General features: G+C 33.1%; 3 protein-coding genes across 3 annotated transcripts in view; 1 reads left to right on the forward strand and 2 right to left on the reverse strand.

The window, feature by feature from the left end:
* LOC133176927 (uncharacterized) overlaps nucleotides 1-7,295 on the reverse strand; it is a 180,926-nt gene extending 173,631 nt beyond the window's left edge. The window contains exon 1 of the mRNA XM_061311990.1: nucleotides 7,284-7,295. The gene's annotated coding sequence lies outside the window, so the exon portion shown is untranslated. The remainder of the gene's footprint in view (nucleotides 1-7,283) is intronic.
* A 4,099-nt stretch (nucleotides 7,296-11,394) lies between these two features.
* LOC133176892 (metalloproteinase inhibitor 1-like) lies at nucleotides 11,395-25,450 on the forward strand. Its single transcript, XM_061311948.1, has 5 exons — nucleotides 11,395-11,587; nucleotides 12,051-12,193; nucleotides 23,226-23,331; nucleotides 23,725-23,846; nucleotides 25,093-25,450. Exons 1-5 carry the CDS (start codon nucleotides 11,473-11,475, stop codon nucleotides 25,249-25,251), a joined length of 645 nt encoding a protein of 214 aa, XP_061167932.1. The 5' UTR covers nucleotides 11,395-11,472; the 3' UTR covers nucleotides 25,252-25,450.
* LOC133176899 (adhesion G protein-coupled receptor E2-like) lies at nucleotides 14,932-16,074 on the reverse strand. Its single transcript, XM_061311957.1, has one exon. It carries the CDS (start codon nucleotides 16,072-16,074, stop codon nucleotides 14,932-14,934), a length of 1,143 nt encoding a protein of 380 aa, XP_061167941.1.
* Nucleotides 25,451-25,698: the final 248 nt, after the last annotated feature.

Genomic DNA, 25,698 nt, shown 5'->3' on the forward strand with positions numbered 1-25,698 from the left:
ATGGCGGCCGCCAGATAGGTTTCTGGCGGCCGCCAGTTATTTATCTGGCGGCCGCCAGATAATTATTTGGCGGCCGCCAGAAACTTATCTGGCGGCCGCCAGATAAAATATTTTTCTACCTGGCACCTACCGGCTTCCGTATAAAATACATAATTCTGCTAACTAAATTTACATTTAAGTTATGAATGCAGGTCAGATGAATTATAAAACTTCCTGTCGTCAACAACAAAGTTAATGTTTTCTAGAAAGAATTTCTTTTAACAATGTTTATATTTGAGAAGTAAAAAAAAAAAAAAAAAAAAAAAAAAAGATTTGGACATTTCGAAAAAGTCACAGTCTCAAAAATGGGAAGCTTATCGTCCCAATAATTTAAAAAAAAAAAAAAAAAAAAAAAAAAAAAAAAAAAAAAAAACTTACATGTGAGCTTTGTACATGTATACAATATCAACCTTCTTCCAAATATTTTTAATCATTTTACATTAGTATTGTTAAGAAAAACAAATGTGAACCATAATTTTCATTCGATTTCATTGAGGCCACGTAGAGGAACATGATAAAACTTCCTTTACTTATGTAGCAACATACCCTTATCCCCTGCATATGGGGTTTATGTTTAAAAATTGTTCAAGGCATCACCCTTGGGCAAAGGGCGTGGTCTCAAGATCACTTCAAAGTTGACGAAAAATTACAATTTATTAAAATGTTGATGTTTTGCTTGCTATAAGGACTAGGATCATCAAATCTTGTCAATTGATGCATCTAGGGGCCTTACATCATATTGACTCAAAAGAAGGTCACGATGACCTACTTTTTAAATTTTGCGGCCATTCTTTTTCAAAATGATTTAGAGGTTAACGTCATCATTTCGTTAGTTCTATGGTCGATACAATGACCTTGTCAGCAAATACAATCTATCATTAAATCGAATGATGCTGACTGACGTTTGTAATACTAATTGTTAGGCCATTATAAATCACTGAATTGTCTACGGATTTTTCTGTTTGCCCGATCATGACAACGAGCACACGGCGGGTGTGACCGGACGACAGGGGATGCTTACTCCTCCACGGCAACTGATCCCACCTCTGATGTTTTTAGAGGTCCATGTTTGCTCTGGGACTTAATTGATTGTTTAGTGTTTGTTAGCTTCATATTTCATCCACAATTTCAATGATCTAAGATCAAAATGTAGAAATGCAAATCAGACAATTTTGAAAACCCTGACCTAAAACACAAAATAATAATACACTCCAAATTATTAATTCAATCGCGAAACAGATGAACAAGGACCAGAATTTCTTACCAAGAAGTCACTATTAAACATTTATTTGCGGACCAGTTTAATTAAAGTCCATTTGAAAAAAAAGCTTTTAATTTTTTTTATAAAACATATTTTTCTTCATTTTATTCTGATTATTTACTTAATATTTAATTTTTGTACAATTTTTACTCTCATTGCACATTTACTCATTGTCAGCAGAATAAGAACATTTCGCATTTTGCACTTTATGATTAGAATTTTAAGACCTGCCTCTTTCCATCATTTAAATCTCTTTTTTTTTTTTTTTTTTTTTTTTTTTTTTTTTTTTTTTTTTTTTTTTTTTACTTATTGTTTGATATTTTATGCTGTAATTATCCTTATTAATTATTACTTCTTCAAAAAAACTTATGAGAGAAATCCTCAAGATATTTACTGTTCTATACAGAGCAATAGGAATATTTTCTCTTTGTTCTTCCACAGGTATTTAGAAAGCGGCCAGAGACTAGTTAGAGCTGTTATATAATTTGTATTTTTCAGCTCATTCACAAAGAAATCAATGACATGGTGAAGATAGCAAACAGTGAGCAATCTCATAAAAATCTACAAATAATGCAAATTTGCGTACTAAGCGTAAAAAACGGACCCCTGGAAATTCCAGATGGGATCAAGTGCCCAGGAGAAGTTAGCATCCCCTTTTGACCGGTCACGCCCGCCGTAAGCCCAATGTAGTGATCAGGTAGATTGAATATTCCGTGCTTAAATTAAGTATGAAAACAAAACCTGAAACACGTCGGCCAAAATAAGACCCAGTAATAGGTAATATTTGCTAACAAGGTCATTATAACAACCATGGAATTTACTAAATGCTGACTTTAAAGGAGGTTGTTGAAATCCCTGTAACATCAACTAATCTGCCAGAAGCCTGACTTGGTTTAAAAAATGATCAAACTCAGAGTATGTTCTTGACTATCGAATAAGTTGGAAGCCGTTAACGCTGTAATTTAAGCAGGTGATAGTGAAGTATTACCAAATAAATAAGAAGTCAATAAGAAGGCGAGGTCATCTCGTTGTGATACAATTTTTTTTTATTAGCTTTTTTATAGTCAGGAAAACATCCAACTATGAAACAGATGTGACAGACACTGGGATATATCGAATCGACATGTACCAGATGCGCATTTCGACAAATGAATTATGTCTCTTCAGTCTTGCTCATGTGGAAACGTTGGAAATATTTAAATAAAAAAAAACCTAAGAGCTGAAAAAGAGGGGTGCTAAGTACGTCGAAGGATCAGGGCTATGCATGAGGGTGATAATCCTTAATTTTGAAATAAATTTCTAAATTTTACCAAAGAATTTAAATATAATCCGTATTTTCAAATTAGTACCACAGAACTTAGCTACTGGCTGTAGAGACCATCAGGAGCCTCTAGAAGTATCTATTGTTAACTGATAAAACGTCGTCGATAGATATAAATGGCGAGTTGAAGGCCACAGCAAGCGTTTTTTTTTCTTCCCGTATAAAAGTTTCTGAATAAATTCTGCTTCATAAGAATATAAAAACAGGTCTGCTAACAAAGGAACACATTTAGTCAAGTGCTCATCGAAAGTCAAACAGTTTGTTGGAAGACCTGGTCTCCAAAGATCACATCAATGTTTTCAGTAAGGAACTCCAGCATTTTTCTAATATCAACTTCAGAGTACGTGTTTGTAGGATCAGAGTGTTTTTTTTAACAAAGTAATTTTGTTGATGACAAATTACAATATACTAGAATTTCCGAGTTCTATTTTATTATTTATTGATTTTTTTTTTTTTTTTTTAAAAAATACATGCGTTCAGTTTATTTTTCTCTATGGCTGTCTCTAAAACTTTTCTCTCTTAAAATTCTTAAAACGGGGCCCTTAATATTTATAGCTTCTCGTGAAGGCATTCAAAATCATAATATACCTGCTTGAAATCAAAATATACGTATGTCTTTAGACATCAAATGCGAGAAATAGTAAGATATATACTATCATATTAATGTAAGAAGTGTTTGATTTGATATGTTCTTAAGGAAAATTAAAAAAATTCTTCCCATACCGACATAAAACTTTAATTATTGTAGCTTATCCTCGTTCTTTTTGTTTTGGCCAAGATAATTTAAACATCTTCACTCTATGAGAAAGGTTTTGTTTACATGTAAATTTTGTCACTCCTCTAATTACACTAATGACCCTATCAATTTGTTTCTACCTTACAATAATTATTAATCATTTCCCATTGATTAAGGGCATGAAAATCCGTTAAAATAAAATATCTGTCCATCCAATTTTGGCTAAAATTGTATCTGTAAATCTTGAGAAGCCAGTAATTCCAACGTTAAGAAATATGTAACAGAGAGCAGATTGACAAATGGACGACAGCCAAACTTAACCCAAAAAGCCTGCTTGAGCTTCTTGATCAAGTTAGGTACAAAAATAAAATAAAACAGAGTTTTATATTTGCAACATATACTTTATCAAATCAGAGGTAAGAAAGGGAGGCATATATCTATAATGTTTTCTTGAAGTAGTCTTAAGGAAGCAGAGGACTAATTATATACTGAAACGCAAAAGAAACGCAACAAGCAGTAATCTACAAATATTTGAACCTTTTAACTAATGATTTTCATAACTGATTACAGTTAAGTTAAACTCGATTTAAAACCATCAAAGATTTGTTAACAATGTTAAATGATTACCTTTTAACTTTAGAAAGTAACACATGACTGTTAAAAACCCCCCTTCTCAGCCATTCAATTATGGCGTGGAAGACTGCCATGCACAACAATTGCAGCTTGATTTCCACGATGCAATAAGTTCATCAATCTCGGGATCTGAGCGAAAAAAATATTCTTTGCCATTTTTAAATGTCCGTTTTTCAGATGATGAAGTCGAATTTTCTCTAACCTAGCGCAGTGTAGTAACACTTGGACTTCCGGTCCACGGACTATCATTCATGCTAATGATACGTATGAGCCTGTTGAGGCGTGTTGTCGTGCATTTTTGCATCTGCAATTCTCCATTACCTTTATTTTCAGATTTTCCAAGTAGAGCACTTGAAATGCGTACTTAAGTCATTTTCAGGAAGCCTCGGCATATCTTCCAGAAACGAAAGGAGAATTTATTTTGCGAAATATTGCTGCATTACTTATGATAAACAGATACAAACCCTTAAAACCCCACATTTTTGTCAAATGTTTTGTTAAACATGCAATTTTTGATTTCTGTTCAGCGGGCTCAAACTTAACGTCCGGTTATGACATGAAAATCATTCAACCGTTAAATTATCGATACTTACAATGTTGAAGATATCCGTACTTTTTAGATACAAAATTATATCCTTTATATGATTTTCCCCTCTAAAATAGGATGTTGCGTTTCTTTTGCGTTTCAGTATACTTGGACCGCCTACAGTGCCAAATATACCACCTACACCGCCAACTAGGCTGAGTGAACCTCCTTTATCGCCGCGGTAAACTTGAAAAGGGCTGATTGAATGGTAAGTACGCATGTCAATTTGGCCATGCAGATGGTCTTCTTCAGCATTTTCCATTATATAGGGACAGAAGTTTTCGTCATTTCATGGTATTTGTGTTGAATGGAAAGGGAGGTCGGTGAAGTTACTGTTATAGTAATCAAGTCGTTGATATTCAATTGGAATCTGATACCTTTCCAGCTGTAGTCATAATTTGGACAATATTTCTGTGGAAACTGTCGTCTGCTTATTACTTATCACTGCAGGGAGGTCCAATTTGTTGACTGTCTATTTCATTAGAATTGGTGCAAGTCCCGTATTTTACCTCTACAAAAAAGAGTATATTGCTGCTTATAACAGATCAGGACTTTGAAATGATTTATACAATACATATTTGAATGGATTTCTTTGAATCAAATATTTTGGCCAGTTTCTCTATGTTAATGTTGAGAGATCCTTCAATTGGTGCAACAGATCTGCAGGGTTTTTGATAATAAAGTATTCTAAAGCTTAATCCTTCTCCGAGCAATGAGGCCCATGAGGCCGTTGCTTCTATCCGGTTTCATTGGTGCTAAGCAGATTCCCCTTGATGGGATACCAGTCAACTCCCAGTAAACCCCCAGCCTTAACCGGTTCCCATTTCAGTTTTGGTGGATCAAGACAATGCAGATAAAGTACGTTGTCTAAGGACACAATACACAATATCATGTGATCACAGCGGGGTCGAAAACGGCGACCTTTCGTTTAATGGCCTAATACCTATAACCACTGACACATGTGCTCTTCTAAGGTAGTCTTTGTAGATATTATATTTCTGTTTGTTAAAAAAAATCAATGTTCTTAATGTGCTTGTTTTCAGTAACTTTCATAGTATGTCCCTTTACTAACATTCCATGAATAACACTTTTTTCCAGATATGCTATGTCTAAATTTCTTTTTTGAAATTCCAACTCTATATTTCCAGTGTAGAACTTGTAACCTAAGTATCGATCGCGAGTTACACAGCGTTAACCTCATTGATACTTGATCTGGTTTCTTTTCAAAATATAAAAACCAAAATAAAAAAGTTCAATTGAGAATTATAAATTCACAGATAAATACTTGAAATGACAAAATGACCACCTGAGTTGAATACTTCGTCTTGTGACCTCTACCCAGTGATCCTTCTACTTCACCAGACTATCGTCCTCCTCTCGTCCAAGTCTTTCTCCTCCATACCATCCATATCCTCCAATTATTCCTTCTGTATTTCCTCTGAATCCTCGTCCTCCTGTATATCCTCTATATCCTCCAATTATTCCTCCTGTATATCCTCCCAATCCTCCGAATCCAAATGCCGGGCTTCCGTATCCAACTACTCCTCCAAATCTTGCTGATCTAAGGCTTTCAGCCATTCGTCCACCAAGCCCCCAAGGATCAAAGCTTTGATAATCGATTTCAGTGTCCGCAAAACAGGAGAACAGAATGGCGAGTAACACAATCAAGGCTTTCATGCTGACTGTTAACACATTATTTTTGTTATCTTTTATTTTATTTTTATGTTAACTTAATTATTTTTCATATAAAACTGTTGTATTTATTAAAAGAAATGCTCTGCTATTCATACTTATTCGTTTCTAAGTTACAATGCAGCACCTCTGCCATTCAGAGCAAATTTCAAACTCTGTTAGGGATTGATCAAAAGTGCAATGTCCAAAACAAATTTCAAATAGTTTTCATCAAGACACCCCTCTCCTCCTCTCTCAAAATTAAAAATGAAGAATGCTGATGGAATTCAATTATTAAACAAATACAGTGAAACACGGTTATAGCAAACACGCTTATTACGAATTGATGCTTACAGCGAAGTGATATCCATCCCCTTGACTTTATAATATATTGTAAACTTGACGGATATAACGAATTACGCTTATAACGAAACAAAATAGTCCGTCCCTGGCACATCGTTATAAGCGTTCTTACTGTAAATATTTATACTATTGAAAAGATCTTCACAACTTGAGCGGTCCTGGTGCTACTCTTTGCAAAGCCCCGAAAAGAAACGGGAACACTGACGTGTCTGATGTTCAAAAGGCACTTTTACTTCTAACTATTTGAATTTAGGTTGGTTGGTTTTTTTTTTTTTTTTATTTGTTAATCCGAAATTGATGTTTTGATCTGGCCCCATAAAATTTAATCTGATATGAAAAGGTTTTAGGAAACATGAATAAAAATATAAAACTAATTTGAGTGCTTCTACATACATGAATGTGATCTATGATTAAGTCTTCTGAATTTGATATTTTTGTAACAATAAACACGATTATCGTGTTTTTGTTAATCATAAATTTACTACTCTCTTGATAATTTCTCTACAACTTTGGTCATAACTGTAATTCAGAATCTAAAATAATTCTACGAAGGAAATTAAAGTAATATACTAAAAAGCATCACAAAGAACATAAATAAATGACTTACAAGCATTTTTTCCTGGTCATTTCAACTGCGTTTTCCCCCTACCTTTATAATTTTACTTTCACTTACCTGCAATCTGATTCTGTAAAGTATCAAAAATGTTAACTAAGAAATATATGTCGTCTTTTATAGTTTACTGGGACAGTAAGGGGTCATACACTCTAATCCAAATTTGCTTGCGGGAAATTTTAATTGGTCTGCAATCCTTAATTACTTATCATTTTGCTTAATGTTGATAGGGGTTGTTATATAATATTCAAATTCAATCATGAATTTACTAGAAATGCATACTTTTTTGCTTTAAAAATCATAATTGCATTATAACTATTGTCAAATCCAGTGAAAGTTGGTCACCTGAAATATCAATCATCTTGACAGTGGCTGACAGAATCAAATAAAAAAAAAAACTATTTCTTTTTCATGACAAAGACTTAATCAAAATTTTAAAAATGGTGCTTTCTTAGAAAAACTGAACATTTTTTTCAAAAGCTGTATGACATGAACAATTCCTCATATTTACATTTAAAGATTAATTTCAGGTCTTACATACAAAGAAAGGGCAAGTTATGGTAACGGCCGAATCTGGCCCGTTATTTGATGTAAAAATCAGAACACAGTTAAAATTGTGATAGTTTGTAGTTAAGAACTTAAAATGATGCTTGTTTTAAAACCAGCAACAATTTTGATTCAAATCCTACACAGAGGCCACAAGAGGGTGCAGAGGTAGGATATTCTCCCGAATTTCCTCAATTCTGGTCGAATTTCGTAAAATTTGAGACACTTTTCATTTCAAGAAACATAGTGCACAAGATTGCCTATCTGAAATTTTTATACATAAGATGCATTTGATACTAGTGTATGAAATATATAAATTTGATGGATAGGCAAGCTTGTGCTCTATGTTTTCTGAACTAAATGTGCTGTAAAATCGATGAAAGTTTGCATTAAAATGTGAAAATTCGGATATTGACATATTTTCCTTCCTGTGACGTGTGTGCATCCCATAGCTTAGAACCGATACTCATTTTGTGGCAGGGGTGACAACAGGTTTTGAATTGATAAACTATTGCATCGTCCTAAACGGCACCCCAAACCAGGGCCCAAAAAGTGGTATTAGTCTATCTTGTCCTTTCAACTTTAAAAAATGCATTTTTTTAAAAAATGAAATAACATACCGATTGTCAAACTCAGTGATTAATTGATTGTTTGTTCTTTAACGTCCCATTCGAGAATTTTTCATTAACATAGAGACGTCCTCGTATGCAAGTGAAGGGCTTTAAATAAAGACCTATACTCGGTAAAATTGTGAAATTCATGGCCCCTTTGTCCGGAGTTTTGGTGTTATGGTGGGGCTTCTTTGATCATAAAGTAAAAATGCAATGATTCTTTAAAAAAAAAATTCGTTGCTCCTGAATGTTTAGCAGACAAAATAAGTGCACGCTTATGATGAGCAAGGGTGTCTCTTTCCAAATCATAAAATTCAGGGATCTTGGATCAGGATTTTTGGTGTTAGGGTGGGGCTCTCTTGTTCTTATATGGAAATGCATTAATTCTATGAATATCTTCTTACAGGTAAGTATATAGATCTAATATACTTTATGAGTTGTTACTAAGTACCAGACTAACCATTTGTTGAACCATTATTTTCCTATTTCTCTTGTTTTTGGCAACATATCTCCATCTATTAGATTATTCTACTTTATAATAATCTGTGGATCATTTACAGGGTTGTATTATACTCAGGTAACCATTAAGGCCCTTGTGCCTTGTTCTGATGGATGGCCTTGACCAGTTGTCTCTTCTAACCCACGTATTTCATATTTGGGATCATGGCTACTATAAGGACTTGGTTGCTGGCTCTTTACATGGAGCTTTGGTTAAGATAAGGATAGTCCATGGCGGCCTTGTAACATTTCACCAAGCTGATTGCTTCTATTTGCCATGGAGGTGTTCTACAAGGCTAACTGAAAGTTCAAGTTCAAGCTTGCAGGACAAGGGCCTGGTTTATGTTATAAACTCCACTGATTTAAAGAATATTTGTTTGTTTGAAAACCTCGGTAAATCTGTAACTGTCAGGATCTTTATAGTATCTCCTGACTGTACAGTTAGGTGCCAAAATGGAGTCTTGTCAGAGACCAAACTTTGCAACGCCTAAATGATAGGATTTGACTGTTTGAAAGAATTGTGTACAGAAATCCCAACCTCACATTAAAATATGTTGTGCATCGTTTAGTCAATGCAATCTTAAGCGACGACACAGAATAAATATTATTTCAAATTTTTACTTTGTTGGTTGTTTGAGGTATAAGCAATGGTACAGTCTAGCAAATTTTGACAGATTTTTTCCGAAAAGGGAATAAATAAAACAAGCTATGATCATATATATCAGGATTTTACATTCATTTTGATTTCAAAATATGTTTAACGGATGGGTAATGCACACTAACGCTTAATTTGCGACTCTCATCGTCGATGACTTGCTGAGATTTTTGAGACTTGCTGATCTGTTTTTATATTCTTATGAAGCAGAATTAATTCAAAAACTTCTACACCAGAAGAGGAAAACACTAGCTGTGGCCTTCAATTCGACATTCAGATATATCGACGATGTTTTATCAATTAACAATAGTTATTTTCATTCATATGTCGACTCGATATATTATCCCAATGAACTTGAAATAAAAGACACCACAGAGTCTGCCACATCTATTTCATGTTTAGATGTTTTACTGACTATAGACGATAAAGGCCAATTAACAACTAAATTGTATGACAAACGAAATGACTTTCATTGTTTCATTTTCATTGTTAATTTTCCTTATTTTGTGTAGTAATATTCCACTTTCACTCGCTGATGGTGTTTATATCTCCCAACTTATTCGCTACTCATGAGGTTGCTCTGAGTACGATCAATTTTTAAAGCGAGGCAGGCTACTCACTGATAAATTGATGTTACAGTGATTTCAACAGCAGCCTCGTTTAAAGTCAGCATTTCGTAAATTTTATGGCCGTTATAATGACCTTGTTAGCAAATATAACCCATCACTGGTCGTTTTTTTGGCTGACTTGTTTCATACCAATTGTTAGGCCTTTTTTTTTTTTTACTGAATTGACTATTGATAGTTCCGTCTACCTGATCTATACAGGGCTCAAGGCGGGTGTTACCGGTCAACAGGGGATGTTTACTCTTCCTAGGCAACAAACCCATCTCTTGAATTCCCAGGGGTCCGTGTTTTATGCCCTTTTTACATATTTGTTTTGTTTATGGATTTTTTGAGATCGATCACTGTTTGTTGTCTTTACTTTTTACATACAAACGTACTGGAATTTAAATCTATCATCTACGTATTTGACGTGCGAAACATATATAGAAGTTCAGCAGTTTTCCATATTTGCCTTAAAATTCTTGGACTATTTAATAAATCATTGGTTCAGGAATTTTTGACGCACGTCATGCAGTGGCTTAGGTCACGAACTTATTACATGCATGATTTCCCACTTACCTTTATTAATTTTTTTTTTGAATTCTGACGAATTATGTGGCAGAACTACTAGTACATGTACATGTATGTATGACTTTACATTTTACAGCACATGAACATCACAACTACAGAGTATGACCTCATAATTCATTGAGAGCAAAGTAAGCATAAATTGGAAAGTGATTTGTTTTTTCTTCAAATTTTACATTTTTCAAATATAAAACAATAAAATGAATTTACTACTTTTCACGTGAATTTTTCAAATTTATAGCAGAAAAATTTGGAGCAAAACTTTTAAAATACAAAAAATCCATAGTAATTTTGTGCTGTTGTTTTTATACCATGTGCAGTAATTCTTAATTTGATAGATTGCATCCCAAGCCGACTTGGCGATGTGAAGTGCTTAACCCTGAATTGCGGTCAACTCTTCTATATAATCTCTATTACGGCGTCTCTTCATCAACTTGTAAATGCATTAGCTAAGGATCTTTTCCCAATAGACGAGATGGGATCAAATTTGGTCGTTGTCAGTCCAAATAACTAATCTCTCAAGCCGATCGTAATATAGCTGATATGCAGAAATTCTACCCTCTCTAGTATGCAAACTTTCCTCTGCATCACAGTCAGTCTGGTGCTATTGATTGTGGCATTTTTATTATAAGAATCCCTATTGCCTTTGGTCTCACATTCAGAACTGTCCAAGCCGCAAGTGGGTCAAGTCCAATTCGGATAGTTCCGACACTTTTTTTTTTAAGACACCTAAGATACTTGTGGCAATGGTGTATCGAGCGTTGTTGGGACTATTATTCATACTAGGACTAACAAAATCAGCATTCTGTTGCTCCTGTTACATGCCTCGTTATCAAAACTCCTTCTGCAATGCTGAATTTGGTGAGTATTATGTTTATATTTTTTTTTGTCTTTCATTCATGCAAAAGGAGGAGAAAATGGGTAAGTGATGTTCGGCATGCATTTCTGAAAAAAAGTCACATGTTCAATAGTCTATAAATGAAAAAAAAAACGGCAACAAAGCTGGAAAACAATTAAGTTTTAATGAAAATAATACCTCATTAACACGAAAAACTGCAGTTATATCTGGATTTACATAATATGAATTTATGAAATATTTTACAACGTATGAAGGGCAAGATATAAATAAGTTAAATTTGTGAAAGACAAACTGGTGTAATTACAAAATAATTATGATGATGATGATAAAAATAATAAAAATAAAAATCAATGAGAGTTAAATTATTATTATTATTTTTTTTTTTTTTTTGTTATTAATATATTTTTTTAAATGTGAAAATACCTTACATGTACCATGAAGGAAAGCATTACTATCTATCTATAGCAATAACTGCAAACGTCACTGCCGCGGAACTTTACTTCCGGGATGGCAGAAGTCTGGATTCTTATGTCAGGGAAAGTATCATCCCTAACAGAATGGATCGTCAAGAGTACAACTACTCCATTGATATACTTGAAATCTTTAAGGTAGGTCTGTTGTGTTCACTGTTGCTTTAATTATTGCCCAGCATCAAACATTTAAAAAATGCATTTCTTTTCAGGTGACGTTATAATTACTATATCTCTTTTTCAAATGTATATAAATGTGTCGTGTCGTTACCTATAACCACGGTACATTGAAATCTACAGGGTCAATATTTTTGCCATAAGAAATAATCTCCAGATCGGTTGTTACAGAGAGTATGACTTAGTGAATGACATAGTAGTGTACTATCATTTCCCTTCAAATCATGTGTTCGGGTTTATCGCAGTCGTCATTACTGTTCGTCAAAGCAAATTCTGTTGCTGCAACATCGATAAATATAATTTTCCGAAATTTGCGTCCTGTAAACCCAAATTACAAGGGATTACACACACATACACACGCAAAACACGCACACTCTATCTGCATTCAAAGAAACATCAAATTATGAAAGATGTCTAGTCTTTGAGTAGCTAGTCAGGTTACCAATAATTTTTATGCAAAAAGTACAGTTATTTCCAGGAAGGAAGAGAGACACAAAAATGACATATATAGTGTCATTTTATTACAATTATAAGGTGTAGTTGTACAACAATACGTGTAATTAAACAACAGAGGTACTAGTATATTTGAATATTCAGAAATCGTCCCAAACTAATCATGATAGATATACACAAGACAATCTTTCTAAACAATATAACATTTTTACATTTTATCAACTTTACTGATGAATGTCTTATGTTCTTAATTTTTTCCCTTACAATCTTGTATTATTGGCGGTACAGGGGGCGTTTTTCAATACAACAGCTTTGTAGATGATGTCTTTAATAATCAGTTATATCTTTTATGTTGTTAACAATATAACTGCTCAATTTCTTTAATTTTTAACACTATTACAGTTAAATATCTTATGTTCTTAACATTTTAACAGCATGTTATCTCATGTCCTCAACAGATAACGTCTTTATAATCTAATTTCTTTTAAAGTTTATGGATTAAACACAATTATAACAGCTCAAGTTTCTTTAATTTAATACATGTACATATAAGGTCATCAGATACTACATACATTTATGTATTTCTGCTATCATTGATGTTCATTCTATAAAATTTGAAAATCAAAATTAAAACACATTGGTAAAAAGCAAGTTTGATCTTTCAATTTCTCTTCTTTGTTTAGAGGACATCATTATAAATTATATACCTCCTAATTAGATGAAGTGAGGTGTACAGATACAAACAATACAACATTAAATCAAAATACAGTTATTAAAAATGATTTTGATATTTTTCACCACGGTATGAAAAAATATATTTTAACAAGTCTCTATATTCTTCCGAGTCGACATATTACACTAATATTTATAAAACACATGGGTAAAGGAATATACATGTACTTTTTAAATTGTAAAAATATTAAATGTACATAATCAGATATCTATAGAGAGAGCTTCTTCCTTGAAGTGGACATTTCTCAGAACTGATTCTGATACAAAATAAAAAAAAAACGGATAAAAGTGTATTTGTTTTTGAATACAAATACCCCGAGCCTTGAGGATTAATATAACCTTAAAAATAACACATAAGAGATATCCGGATGGAATAGTGCTTATTTTACTTCATTTGTGGGGAAAACTTAGTGTATTGTGTCAATTACAATCAAAAACTCTTATTTCACGTGATTTCACGTCAACAGCCTTGATTCCTCTTACCAATAACAAATATTGTCGTATCTGAGCAACAAGGGTTTTAGATTTCCAATCTATGTGACCTTGATTTTGACAAAATGACTTTTCTCTTCTCTTCTTCGGTGGGCATTCCTTTTTATAATATTTTAATGGTTTTGGTGTAAATTATATATAGTTTGGTGGTTAGAGCACCACAGTTATACCTTATGCAGAGTTTGATCAAAAAACGTATTTAACAATGTCTCATTTTCGAATTCTTTCAGAAATATTTTTAACTCTGAGGTAATGGACTAAACAAAAATGGAATTGATATGACATTAAAAGCAATATAGACGCTTAATATAAAGATATTAGTGTAATCTTGTGTGGTCTACTTGAGTTTTCCAAATGAAGGTAATTTTAAAAATCACAAATGGAAGGAACCAACAGCAGAGGTAAAGAATCAGTAAAATACTACAGTATACATCTAGATAGACTGTATGCTCTCTTCCTATAATTACAACACTCAAAGCTGTACTGCATCAATAGGAAGCCATTCTTATCATAACCATTGCAACTTTTAAGTGTTGCACGAAGGCTTTTGTATTATAAATATTAAACATGTATATAATCTGTGGACAACAAAATGGAACACGTTTTCATAAACTAGGTCCTAGTTTAAACATGTTAACAATGCTATTTTTGAATAACATTTGAAAATGTTTATCAAATTTAAACATTTGAAAATTTTTAAATTCAGACAGTGTATATAATGTACATAGCTGACAGTCTGCTAAAATCAAGAATGCCAGTCCGCCTCAGATATCATAATGAACAGTTACTATAAGGACTCCTTGTGAGTCTTACCAAATTAATGACGGCCAAAAGTACAGGGAGAGGCGCAGTGAGCAAAGGTTTGTAAAACGGAGCGAACCTCGAACAGAGACTGAACACTGAGAGCAAACTGAGCGGACCTCGACCAGAGTGCAAAACAGTTCTCTTTCCTGAATACCTAAACAAATGTAATCTTAGAGGATACCGTTGCTTTTTTTTTAACTTTAATACATTGTACTTTGCTAAGTATCGATTTGATATCCAAATGCCGCAAATATAAACATCCCAATACAACCGTTGAAAAGGCTATGGATATGTGAAAAGAAAGGCAATTCAAGCACTTCGTACAACAATCCGAAAATCCATGTCATTCCCGTAGCCGTCGACAGCTTAAAATAGATTTTCAAAATTTGTGTATCTTGAGAATTTGAAAAAGACATTTTCTTTTTGATACAGAAAATAGTTACAAAGACAAGGACAGTGTTCAGAAAGACCATTAGAGATATTGGGAGGATTAATGTAAAGAACTTAAGTATGCCATTTTCGATAAAACAGGTAGTTTTTGAATACCCAAGACACGATCCCCCAGATATTCCGTAACTTAATCGAATGTGAATTGCCACAACAACTAAGCCAAACGTTACATTTGCTACAAAATAGGTTAGGAAATTGTTGGACCGTCGACTTTTAAAGACACGAAAAGTGGTAAGAAACAGGTCAAAACATAAAGTGGTCATGAAACTTAATACTAACAGCCAAAGATAATGCGAGGCAATTCCAAGAACCATACAAACTGGATAAAGGTAAGTAAAAAATCTTGAAGCTGTATAAAATGTATTAGCCAGGAAAAGCGTGAAAGACAATGTCATTTTTATATTCAGTGGAGTGGGTAAGGTACTGGCAGTGTTCAGAGACACCAAAGATTTTGTGACAGTAAGAAGACAGCCAATAGATGACACAGACAGACAAATGACAGAAAAATAGGTTTCTGGCGAATCCTCACCAGTGGTCCTCCTTACATAGTCATTAATTATCCTTTTATAATCATCTAAACATAAAGCTATAGCAGTGTCTTCTTGTTCAAATTTTGCAATGTGGCTTTCAAAACAAACGTCGTATTCCGTGATGCAAATCTCGAAATCGCAATGATTAAGATGATAGCTAGCTGGTAGGTAAATCTTCGGACAATGTTGCCAGTACGTTACATTGTTTTCAACAGGAGGGGGTCTCTTCCTACGGAGAAAGTATTTCTTACGCCCAGGTTTACTAGACAGTGTTTTGAAAGCGTTACTATCAAAACTATTTAGTTTGATTTGTAAATGCTTCGATACAAGACTATCATTTACGGTGAAGTTTTTTGTAAACATCAACAAGAAGTTTGCCATGGCAAATATGTTTGTTACCCTGTCAGGAAGATAGCTTGCGACGAACGGATAGCACACTTTGTTAAACCTCGTGAGAAATGGTGAATAAAATAGGATGTTAATTTCCCTGGGAGAGAATCTGGGCTCATTTAAAAGTTCTTCTACCAGCTGTTTCTTTATCTTATCCAACAAAACAAAAGTTAGTGATCTTGTAGTACATACTGATGCGCGTATAATATAAGGTCCAGAGAAGTCATTGGAAATTCGACGATGACATTTTGGACCTGTTTGATCATATTCAGAATCACAAATAATTGACAGGCATCTTTTCTGAAATGAAAAAAATATACAATTTCTCAGAAAAAGGGGACGGTTTAGTATTTTCTTACAAAGGAAAAATACTTTGCATTTTTTTTTAGAATTTCAAATTTATTACCTCAACAACCAAAAGAAACAACTTTTAAATGAAATAAACGCGTTATAATGAGATAGATTAAGAGTTACAAATAAACATCCTGTTATACGTTTAGTCATTTTTGTTTCTCATAAAACAGAGTAATAATATTGATAGTTGATCATTTTTTCAAAAAAGTGTTGCAATGTTACACAATACCTCATTATATTGGAATCAGGAGCAGCTATAAATTACAGTTAAATTCTGGATTCTCGAACGCAGTAAGAATGACAAAAATTTCGAGATAATCAAGTGTTCGATATAAGGAAACCTTATCTCAAATTCAGTCTGTAAAAGGACCTTTAAATCACTTTTCAAATCTTTGATTAACTTAATATTTTTGCTTTATATCCCTATCATATTTAAAAACAATGAAATTATACCTATAAAAAATGTATCATTATTCATGGTCCTTCAGTTCAAACTATATTTTGGGATTGTTTTAGAAAGTATCATTCCCTTAGTTCTAATTATTTTTAAGTATGAGATGATTTTGCATTTTTATTATTTGAATGTTCGGAATAACTAAGGTTAGCTATAAATATACTTTCGTATTAAAAAGGTGCCTGAATATGATTAATTTTTACTTCCTTTTCCAAGTGTGTCAGAACCAGAATATCGAGTCTAATTTAGAGGATGTTGATATCAGATTTTTGAATTCCTTTAGATAAATTAAAAAACAGAATTACAAATTTAATGTTCACAATGAATAAATTTGCTAAAACTTAATACTATCCATGATTCTATGATATACTGAGTATATAGATAGAACAAGATGTGTTTGTGAAACACTGATGCCCCCGTATGGCAGCTTATGGCGAAGGTTAAAGTTTCTCAAATGCAAGTCAAAATCCAGGCCTAAAGATAAAAAAAAATGTTAAATTTGAAAGCCCTAGCTGCAACTGTTCAAAGGTTATGGCGAAGGTTAAAGTTTTTTTAAGGTAAGTAAAACATCAAGGTCAAGGTCAAAGTTGTTGGTATCCAAAGGAAGGCCTTGTCACAAGGATTACATATGTAAAGTATGAAAGCCCTAGCACCAACCATTCAAAAGTTATGGCCAAGGTTAAACTTTTTCGAAAGTAGGTCAAAATCCTATGTCAAGGTCAAAGGGTCAAAATGGTTGGTATCCATAGGAAGGTCTTGTCACAAGGATTACATATGTGAAGTATGAAAGCCCTAGCACCAACCATTCAAAAATTATGGCCAAGGTTAAAGTTTTTCAAAAGTAGGTCAAACCCCAAGGTCAAAGGGTCAAAGTGGTTGGTATTCAAAAGAAACTGATGTCACAAGGATTACACATGTGAAGTATGAAAGCATTAGTATGAACCATTCAAAAGTTATGTCGAAGGTTAAAGTTTTTCAAAAGTAGGTCAAACTCCAAGGTCAAAAGGTCAAAGTTGTTGGTATCCAAAGGAAGGCCTTGTCACAAAGAATACACGTGTGAAGTTTGAAACCCCAAGCACCAACTGTTCAGAGGTTATGGCCAAGGTTATAGTCTCATAGAATTTTGCAAAAGTGGGTCAAACTCCAAGGTCAAGGTCAAAAGGTCAAATATGATGGTACCCAAAGAAAGGTCTTGTCACAAAAAATACACATGTGAAATATGAAAGTCATAGCTACAACCAATCAAAAGTTATGGGCAAGGTTAAAGTTGACAACAGACAGACAGACAAACAGACAAACAGATAAACAGACAAACAGACAGATAGGACAAAAACAATATACCCCCGGGATCTTTCGATCCGGGGGCATAAAAACGCTGCCAAGAACTTAACAAATGTGCTGCAAACAATTTGTCCTATTGGGGAAAAAAACTCAATATACATTTTTATAATAAAATTCCATTGCAACAGATTTTTGCATATTCTTATTTATATTACATTAACTTAATAAGTTTTGAAACGTTTTTTTTACTTCCAATGCATATTAGAAGCCTTTGACAGAAAGAACTACATTTCGACTAAAGAAAACATATACTTACGCTAAAAAGTAGTAAATATTACTGTATATATATACACGGAAATTTTTCACCCCGTTTTATTTTCGCCCCTTTTGCCCAACTATACTAAAGGGGACAAAATTATTTGCAAGTGCGAAAGGGAGAAAATAACCCTGTATACAGTATACATTTTTATTAGAATTCGATCGTTTAGATAACTATACATGTACGTTGTAGTGAAATTGGCAATGCTTTCAATCTCTAACATTGAACACAGTGTAAAGTGTACTCACCAGGACCGGGCTATATACCATCTCAGATGGACAAAGGCTTTCAACGCTATAATCATGATACGTCTTCTGTTCCGAATAGCTTAGCAATGAAGGGAATAACCCAAGGGTTTGTCGGTAAAAATCGGAGATATATTGGGATTTTTCTACTGAAGGGCCGCCAATTATCGAGATTGGCAGTGTATATTCCGGAGAAAATGTATTGCACATCGCGCAGTATACGTTTTTGTATGCCTTTAAATTAAATAAATAGATAAGTAACTGTGGCATTGTTTCGCATGCCCATTTTAATCTGCCATCAAAATGATCCCATTGGCCTGTTTCATTACATTTGGAAATAGATGGTAATGTACATGTCAAGTTTTCTTCCAAAAATGAAGGAGGGTTAAAACGTATGATAAATTTTTGTTTATACGATGCAAGAATGAAATTGGTTTGTAGTCTATTCAATTCTAAATAATTGTTTGTCACTATAACCCTTCTCCATAGATAAAGGTTTTCCCGTTTTTCACCGAAACACTCTGCACAATAAATATTTTGGTAACTATCATTTGTTTTAATTGAAAATACCGGTATATGCAGCTCCTCGCTTTCAAGCATTTCTCTGGGTAAAAATTTCCTGCACCTTCGCCATAAATTATTTGGAGGATATTCCTTTGGACATCTTGCCACTATCCAGTACCTTTCTTCAAGCACTATTTCTAATGGTTTTCCTGTTTTATCATCATGAATGGCACCCAATGACGTTTTCATACAAGAAAGAGATGCTTCACTGATCTGGATAGGAGCGTTGGTATTTTTAATATCGTGAAGAGTTATGTTTTTTTGAGCTATGTATTTGGATACACAACATTCAGATTTCTTTTCACAGTCATTTGCACAACTACACTGAGGACAAAGAGGGGTCTTCCCATCAAATGGAAAAGAATAATTTTGGTAAAATGCACCATGGTCGTAACACAGTAGTTTATTTGGACAAAATGTCAGATAGCTACTGATGAGGAATTTTGTGAAGTCATTCTGAATGACTTGAGTATAATTTAAAACTCTTGTTCTGTGCGCGAAAAAGGATATTGTTTCCGGATCGGATTGGTTCTTCCTTTTTTCAATGAACTCACGCGTGTGTGCGGGTATGATAGAGGAAACATTCAAAGTTCTGCATCCATGCCAGAATATGCATACCTGTCGGAAAAATAAAGTAATCTGAATTCTTGAAAGATAAATTATTGTTTTTACAAATAAGAAAAATCAATGTCGAGGATATTTCTTTTCAACCCTGTGATAAAATATCTGCATTGCATACAGGATAAATTTCTCTAGATCTGTGGTTTCATTTGAGATAGCGCCTTGATAGTTTAAAATCCGAAATTTATTGTAAATGCAGCAGAGTAGTCGAAATTAATCAAATAATATTATGTAAAGAGTGCAGCGAGTTGAAAACGGAAAGTAAGCAAAAAAATGTTATTGAAGTTGACAATGTGAATAATTTCTTGTTGTTCATGATACTGATATTTTCTAATATAGATAAAGAAATGTTGCTAAATTTTAAAATGTTTACAAAGTTTCAATATATATTTCATTTTGCCTTATACAAGAGCAATAAATTATCATTGAAATCAATTATTATATATATTTAATATACATACCAGAAGAGTTGTCCCAAATAAATTTGTAATTTTCATGATTGTTAAACAATCTGAGATAAAAGTTCTGATTCTTAAAGATATAATAATAGCCATCATTAAATAGAGGTACTTATTAGGTTATAGGAACATTGTGTATAATTCCTAGCTGGAAACATCGTGTTGAATTCGATACTTATGATAAAACAATAATATGATACCAATGTATCCAACTGTTTGAGCACTTCTCGTACGTAATTTCAAAGCTCTCTGAAACTGAGAAGGCCTTCAGATCTAGGGTTTCACAAAAACACGTCATTTTATATTTCAAAATACAGAAAAAGTAAGAAATAGGAAATAACCTGTAGAGAAACGGAAGTTTAATAAGAAAATAACAGTGATCACACAAACAGAATGCCGGATAGTGAGAGTATCTATTGATTTTACAGACATTGTCAGCTCTAGGTGCGCCGCTACATCTGAACTGATGCTAAAGAACTACAGCAATGCATTGGGGGGGGGGGGGGGGGGGCGTTTCCGTCATTTCAATAAACTAAGGAACAATATACTTTTCCATGTGTACCATAAATTTATGACATCTATGTTTCTGTAGGAGAGAATTAAAGTTAAGAAAATTTGATCACATTCCAGTACACTGCATGTATCAACAAGTCATATTTCAAACCTGTGCATATAAAACATTATAAACTTAATTTTGATCAAATCACATGGCAACAAAATTGGAGGAAAGGCTGTTAACAACACAATTTTAAGAATTTTTTCTTGTGTTACCGAAACTCTGAGTAAAAAAATAGTTTTTCACAAATTTTTATTATCATATACAGATTTTCAATTGCAATTTTCAAGTTTTTCTCCGCCTTCTTTCACCAGACAATAAAGTATTGTATTTTAAGAATAGGGTTCAATTGTGTAATTACTCAATTTTTGTCTGTGAATTTATTAGTTATTGTTAGTTTTATTTACGTTTAAATTTTCATTATTTTATGACATTGAGTTCCTACAAACCTACGCTTGTCTACGGAATTTAGGGACAACCCTCGTACAACGTATGCATATGGAAATATCTAAAGTATTTTTTCTGTATACATTGTAATTTTCATATACAGTTGTCCTCAAATAGAGAGCAAACAAACATTCTAAACATATGATGAAAATGTTAAATTAAAACAATTCTGTAGAATCAGAATTTTTTTAACAAAGTAAGTTTTCAAATGACCTATGACATGGTATGCAAGTTTACGTGTTCCATTTATATTGAAGAAGCAGTTGTCTATGTATGTTGCCAAATAGGCTGAACTTTAATTTATCGTGAGGAAGTATTGTGAAGTGCTGAAAAGTCGTACGTTTTGGTGCTATTGATTTTAGAAAAAAAAAAAATGTTATTTCATATTTTAACACGTTGAATATGCTGTTGTACAATACTCCTGAATTTTCTCCTTCACTACCGTTAATATTTTTGGAAGGAATAAAAAAAAAAAGAGGTTCGGTAGAGCATTTACTAGAACACGCTATATATGTTTGAAAAGATTTTTCGAAGTTTTGGAATCTAGTATAGGTATGATAATTTCAGTTAGGTTGTTGAAAATATTAAGAATAGTTTACACTGACATATGGTTTTGAAGATTTTCATCTTTAGAAAGGAAACTATGAATATAAGTTGGATTATCATTTGTAAACTTATATAATATATCGGACTTCCTCTAAAATGCAATTGTAATAATAAACCTTACAAACAAAATCTTTGTTGTTACCTGCTTTATCAGCTGGAACAATTACATACTGACTATTTAATCTATGGAATTCTTTAGTCACTTTTGAATTATTAAAGTCAGAAGGATAGACTGTTTTCATAACACTGTTTCCGTGTAAAACGAGATCTCAACATCCGCCTTATACATTTAATCAATTTTGACAAAGTGTCTTCTTTTTCAGATTTGACCATTATCTCTGACAATGGTGCATCAAATCATGCTTATTTACAGCTATTTTTATGTAGATTGTGCCATAAAAAACATCAACAACTAACCTTTTTCATTGTCCTTGACCATTGGTAAGTGATAAAAAAAGGTGAAGATATCGAACAATGATCAATCTCGAAGAAACCTACAAACTATTCCAATCTGTAAACAGGGCATAAAACGTAGACGCCGGGAAATTTCATAGGTGGGATCAGGTTCCTATGAGGAGTAAGGATCCCCTGTCGACCGGTCACACCCATTGTGAGCCCTATGTATTGATCCGGTAGATGGAATATTTCGTAGTCAATTTTCATATAAAAACAAAGGCCTAACAATTTGTACGAGATATGTCAGACAAAATACCAACCAAAAATAGATTTTTTTGCTAACAAGTTCATTAAAACATCCATCATAGAATTTACGAAATGCTGACTTTAAACGATTTTTTTTAAATTCCTGTAACATCAACTTATCTGGCAGTAGCATGCCTCGGTTCAAAAAATTGATCGTACTCAGAGCATACTCCTGAGTAATAAATAAACACCATATGCAGTTGATAACAGAATATTACTACATACATATTAATAAGGAAAGGTAACGATTGAAAATGTGGAACCAACATTACGACCCATCGGGCTATTGCAATAAATAATTTATCAATTACAAGAACTGAATACTTTTTATTAATTTGTTAATAGGCCATACATATAATTCCTTAGATAGTACGTTTGTAATTTAAGTTGAGCATTCTGGCCAAGGGATGTTGTCTCTTTGTTTGGTTTTTAGAAATTTTGGATCTCTAAAACAATATTTGATTTATATATGCTTTATACATTAAATGTCTGGATCTGTAATGACAATAGCTTACGTTGCTTTATTGTTTTGTAGAGGTCTGCATCTTTTGAGGTGGCAGACAAAGATTATGTGACATCTGATGCTTTTGACGGGTCCTGTGGTATTGAACTGTCTTTGGGAACTGTATACTATATGACAGGTAAGAACCACGTTGATGAAAGGAGTTAACTTGTCCTGCCATGGTTTGGATGATTTCTTGTTCTGTAAATTTTATCATCTTTAAATTTTGGACAAAAAGTGGATAGAGTGTAGATTTTATTTTAAAGCTTCAAAATTCAAAATCAAATCGATTTGGCTCTTTTCAGTTGGCGATATGAAAATGAATGATAATTTGTTAAAAGATATTTCTTTCATATACAGACAATGCCTCGGAAAACATCTTGGCAACATTAAATGAAAATATTTTTTTTTTTTACAAATCTAAATCTACATTTGTTAATGTTAGATAAAACTTCTCTATAGTGGATAGATATAATATTAAACTCAAACGATGTGGACATAAAATTTGAAAATACAGATTTGAATGGTTTAGGATATATCCGAAATAACCATATGGTAGTGTCTTCCTGCTTCACAACTACTCCATTTTCTGAGCTGAAGGCGGGGCAATTGGCTGGAATCCGAGGATTATATTCGACTAACTGTAAATGCAGGGTAAGTTAGCATAGGTACATGTATTTTCCGAGTTAATCCATACAGACTCTTAAGCATATATTTCAAACTGATTCGTTCAAGTTTAAAGATACTAGCTTATTCATGTCTTCTGTTTTGGTCTGTTTTCGTTGTATGTGACATTATGAAACAATTCTTCTGTGGACATTTTGCGATTGCAACAGTTTGAAGCACATTTAATAAATTTTGGTGGTTCGATTTTTGATCTCTTTCTTTCAAAATTTAGTTTCTAGTACCATAAAGTAGATTCTTAAGAGTTTTTGTTATAAATTTACAAGTAAAGAAGATAAATAGATTTTCAGTATTGTGCAATCAGGTTTAGGTGACAAAAAGATTAAAAATATGAATGAAGATTTTTTTTTTCTTGAGAAACACAAATTATAGGACTACAATGCAGGGCTCTAATTGGCAACTAATTTAGTCGCCATGGCGCCTAAAAATTATGATTGGCGCCTAAAATTTTCTTATAAGTCGCCAAATTGGCGACCATTTTAAATTGACTTGGTGATCGTCAAATTATTGAACTTTAAACATTTTCAAATATTTTTTTATAAAGAGCAGAAAAGAATTTTAAAGGTTAGCAATGGACGTGTCTCTATAATGACTAATATTAGTTTTTAAATTGGCGCCTAAGAAAAAATTGCCTTGCGACTAAAAATTTGCATTAGCGACTAATTTTATTTTATAAGGAGCCCGTTGGCGCCTAAATTTTAGAGGTCACATAGAGGCCTGCAATGTAGCATCACGAAAAATTAATACTTTAAGGCCAAGAGTTCAGTACATGATATGACCACGATCTAGCAACATGAACGGAAAAGACACATTTCCTAAAGAACAGCATGTCTTTATCCTACATGGTCGTTCATATGCAATGTAGAATACATTTAAATAATTCATTTGATTTTGATAGAGATTCAGCTTAAAATTTTTCATTACAAAAATCTTACTCTTCAAAACAAGAAAACTACCTATCGTTTAACCAGTATGAAGCTTTTTATATTATAAATTCCAAATAATTCCTTTATGAAACCATTGTCTCGATCGAGGTCAAAGAAAACCATTATGGATTACTCAACTTTCCCCCATCCTTTAAAAACGTATTCCTGCCCAAGAAGAAGGTCATGATCTCAAGTATTTAAATCATTCATCATTTTATATGACTGTATTCATGTATAGAGTACTGAGGGACACTGTCTTTGTCTGCATGATGGTCAGTCTGTATTTAAAGGTAAATGAAATGCTGCTTGGGAGATGGAAGAGCAAGCGAGTGTGCCACGCAGAATGGTATTCTCCGTGCGAGGAGCAGCAAGCTGTTTGCGTCAAAAGAAGAGGTGGAAAATGTGCATGGCGCTTTCTTGAACGGAAACCGTGTCCTTTAGATAAATAATTGGAAATGTAGTATTTCTGGTATCTGTGCCATGACGGAGAGGTCGGCATCTCATGACGCTCTTTTCAGGCTTCGTTTGTGTATGTGATAAAGAACTGAGATGTATTTTATAGTAAGATTTTTACTTGATATAGAAAACATTGTTTAACACTTATAACAAACCAATAAGTTCTTGAAAATAAAACTCTTCTTTTATGTATTTTTGTGATTAATTATTTTTTAAGAAGATTAGTATTAACTTAAAATTAGTTAAGTTCATGGTATGGGTAACAAACATAGTGAAAACATTACAATAGGAGGGAGGAGGGTTACGTCATCACATATTACTCTGGTCTACATCATTATTTTTACTATTTAGCATTAGATAATTCATCCGAAAAAATACAACTCAAGCATGATTTCATGTTCAAACTTATAAGCCAGGCTTCTAAAAATCTGAAATAATTC

The sequence above is a fragment of the Saccostrea echinata genome, unplaced genomic scaffold (assembly GCF_033153115.1).
Source record: "Saccostrea echinata isolate AGI-Se365-2 ecotype Australia unplaced genomic scaffold, CSIRO_AGI_Sech_v1 ptg000084l, whole genome shotgun sequence".
In the NCBI taxonomy this organism is placed as follows: Eukaryota; Metazoa; Mollusca; class Bivalvia; order Ostreida; family Ostreidae; genus Saccostrea; species Saccostrea echinata.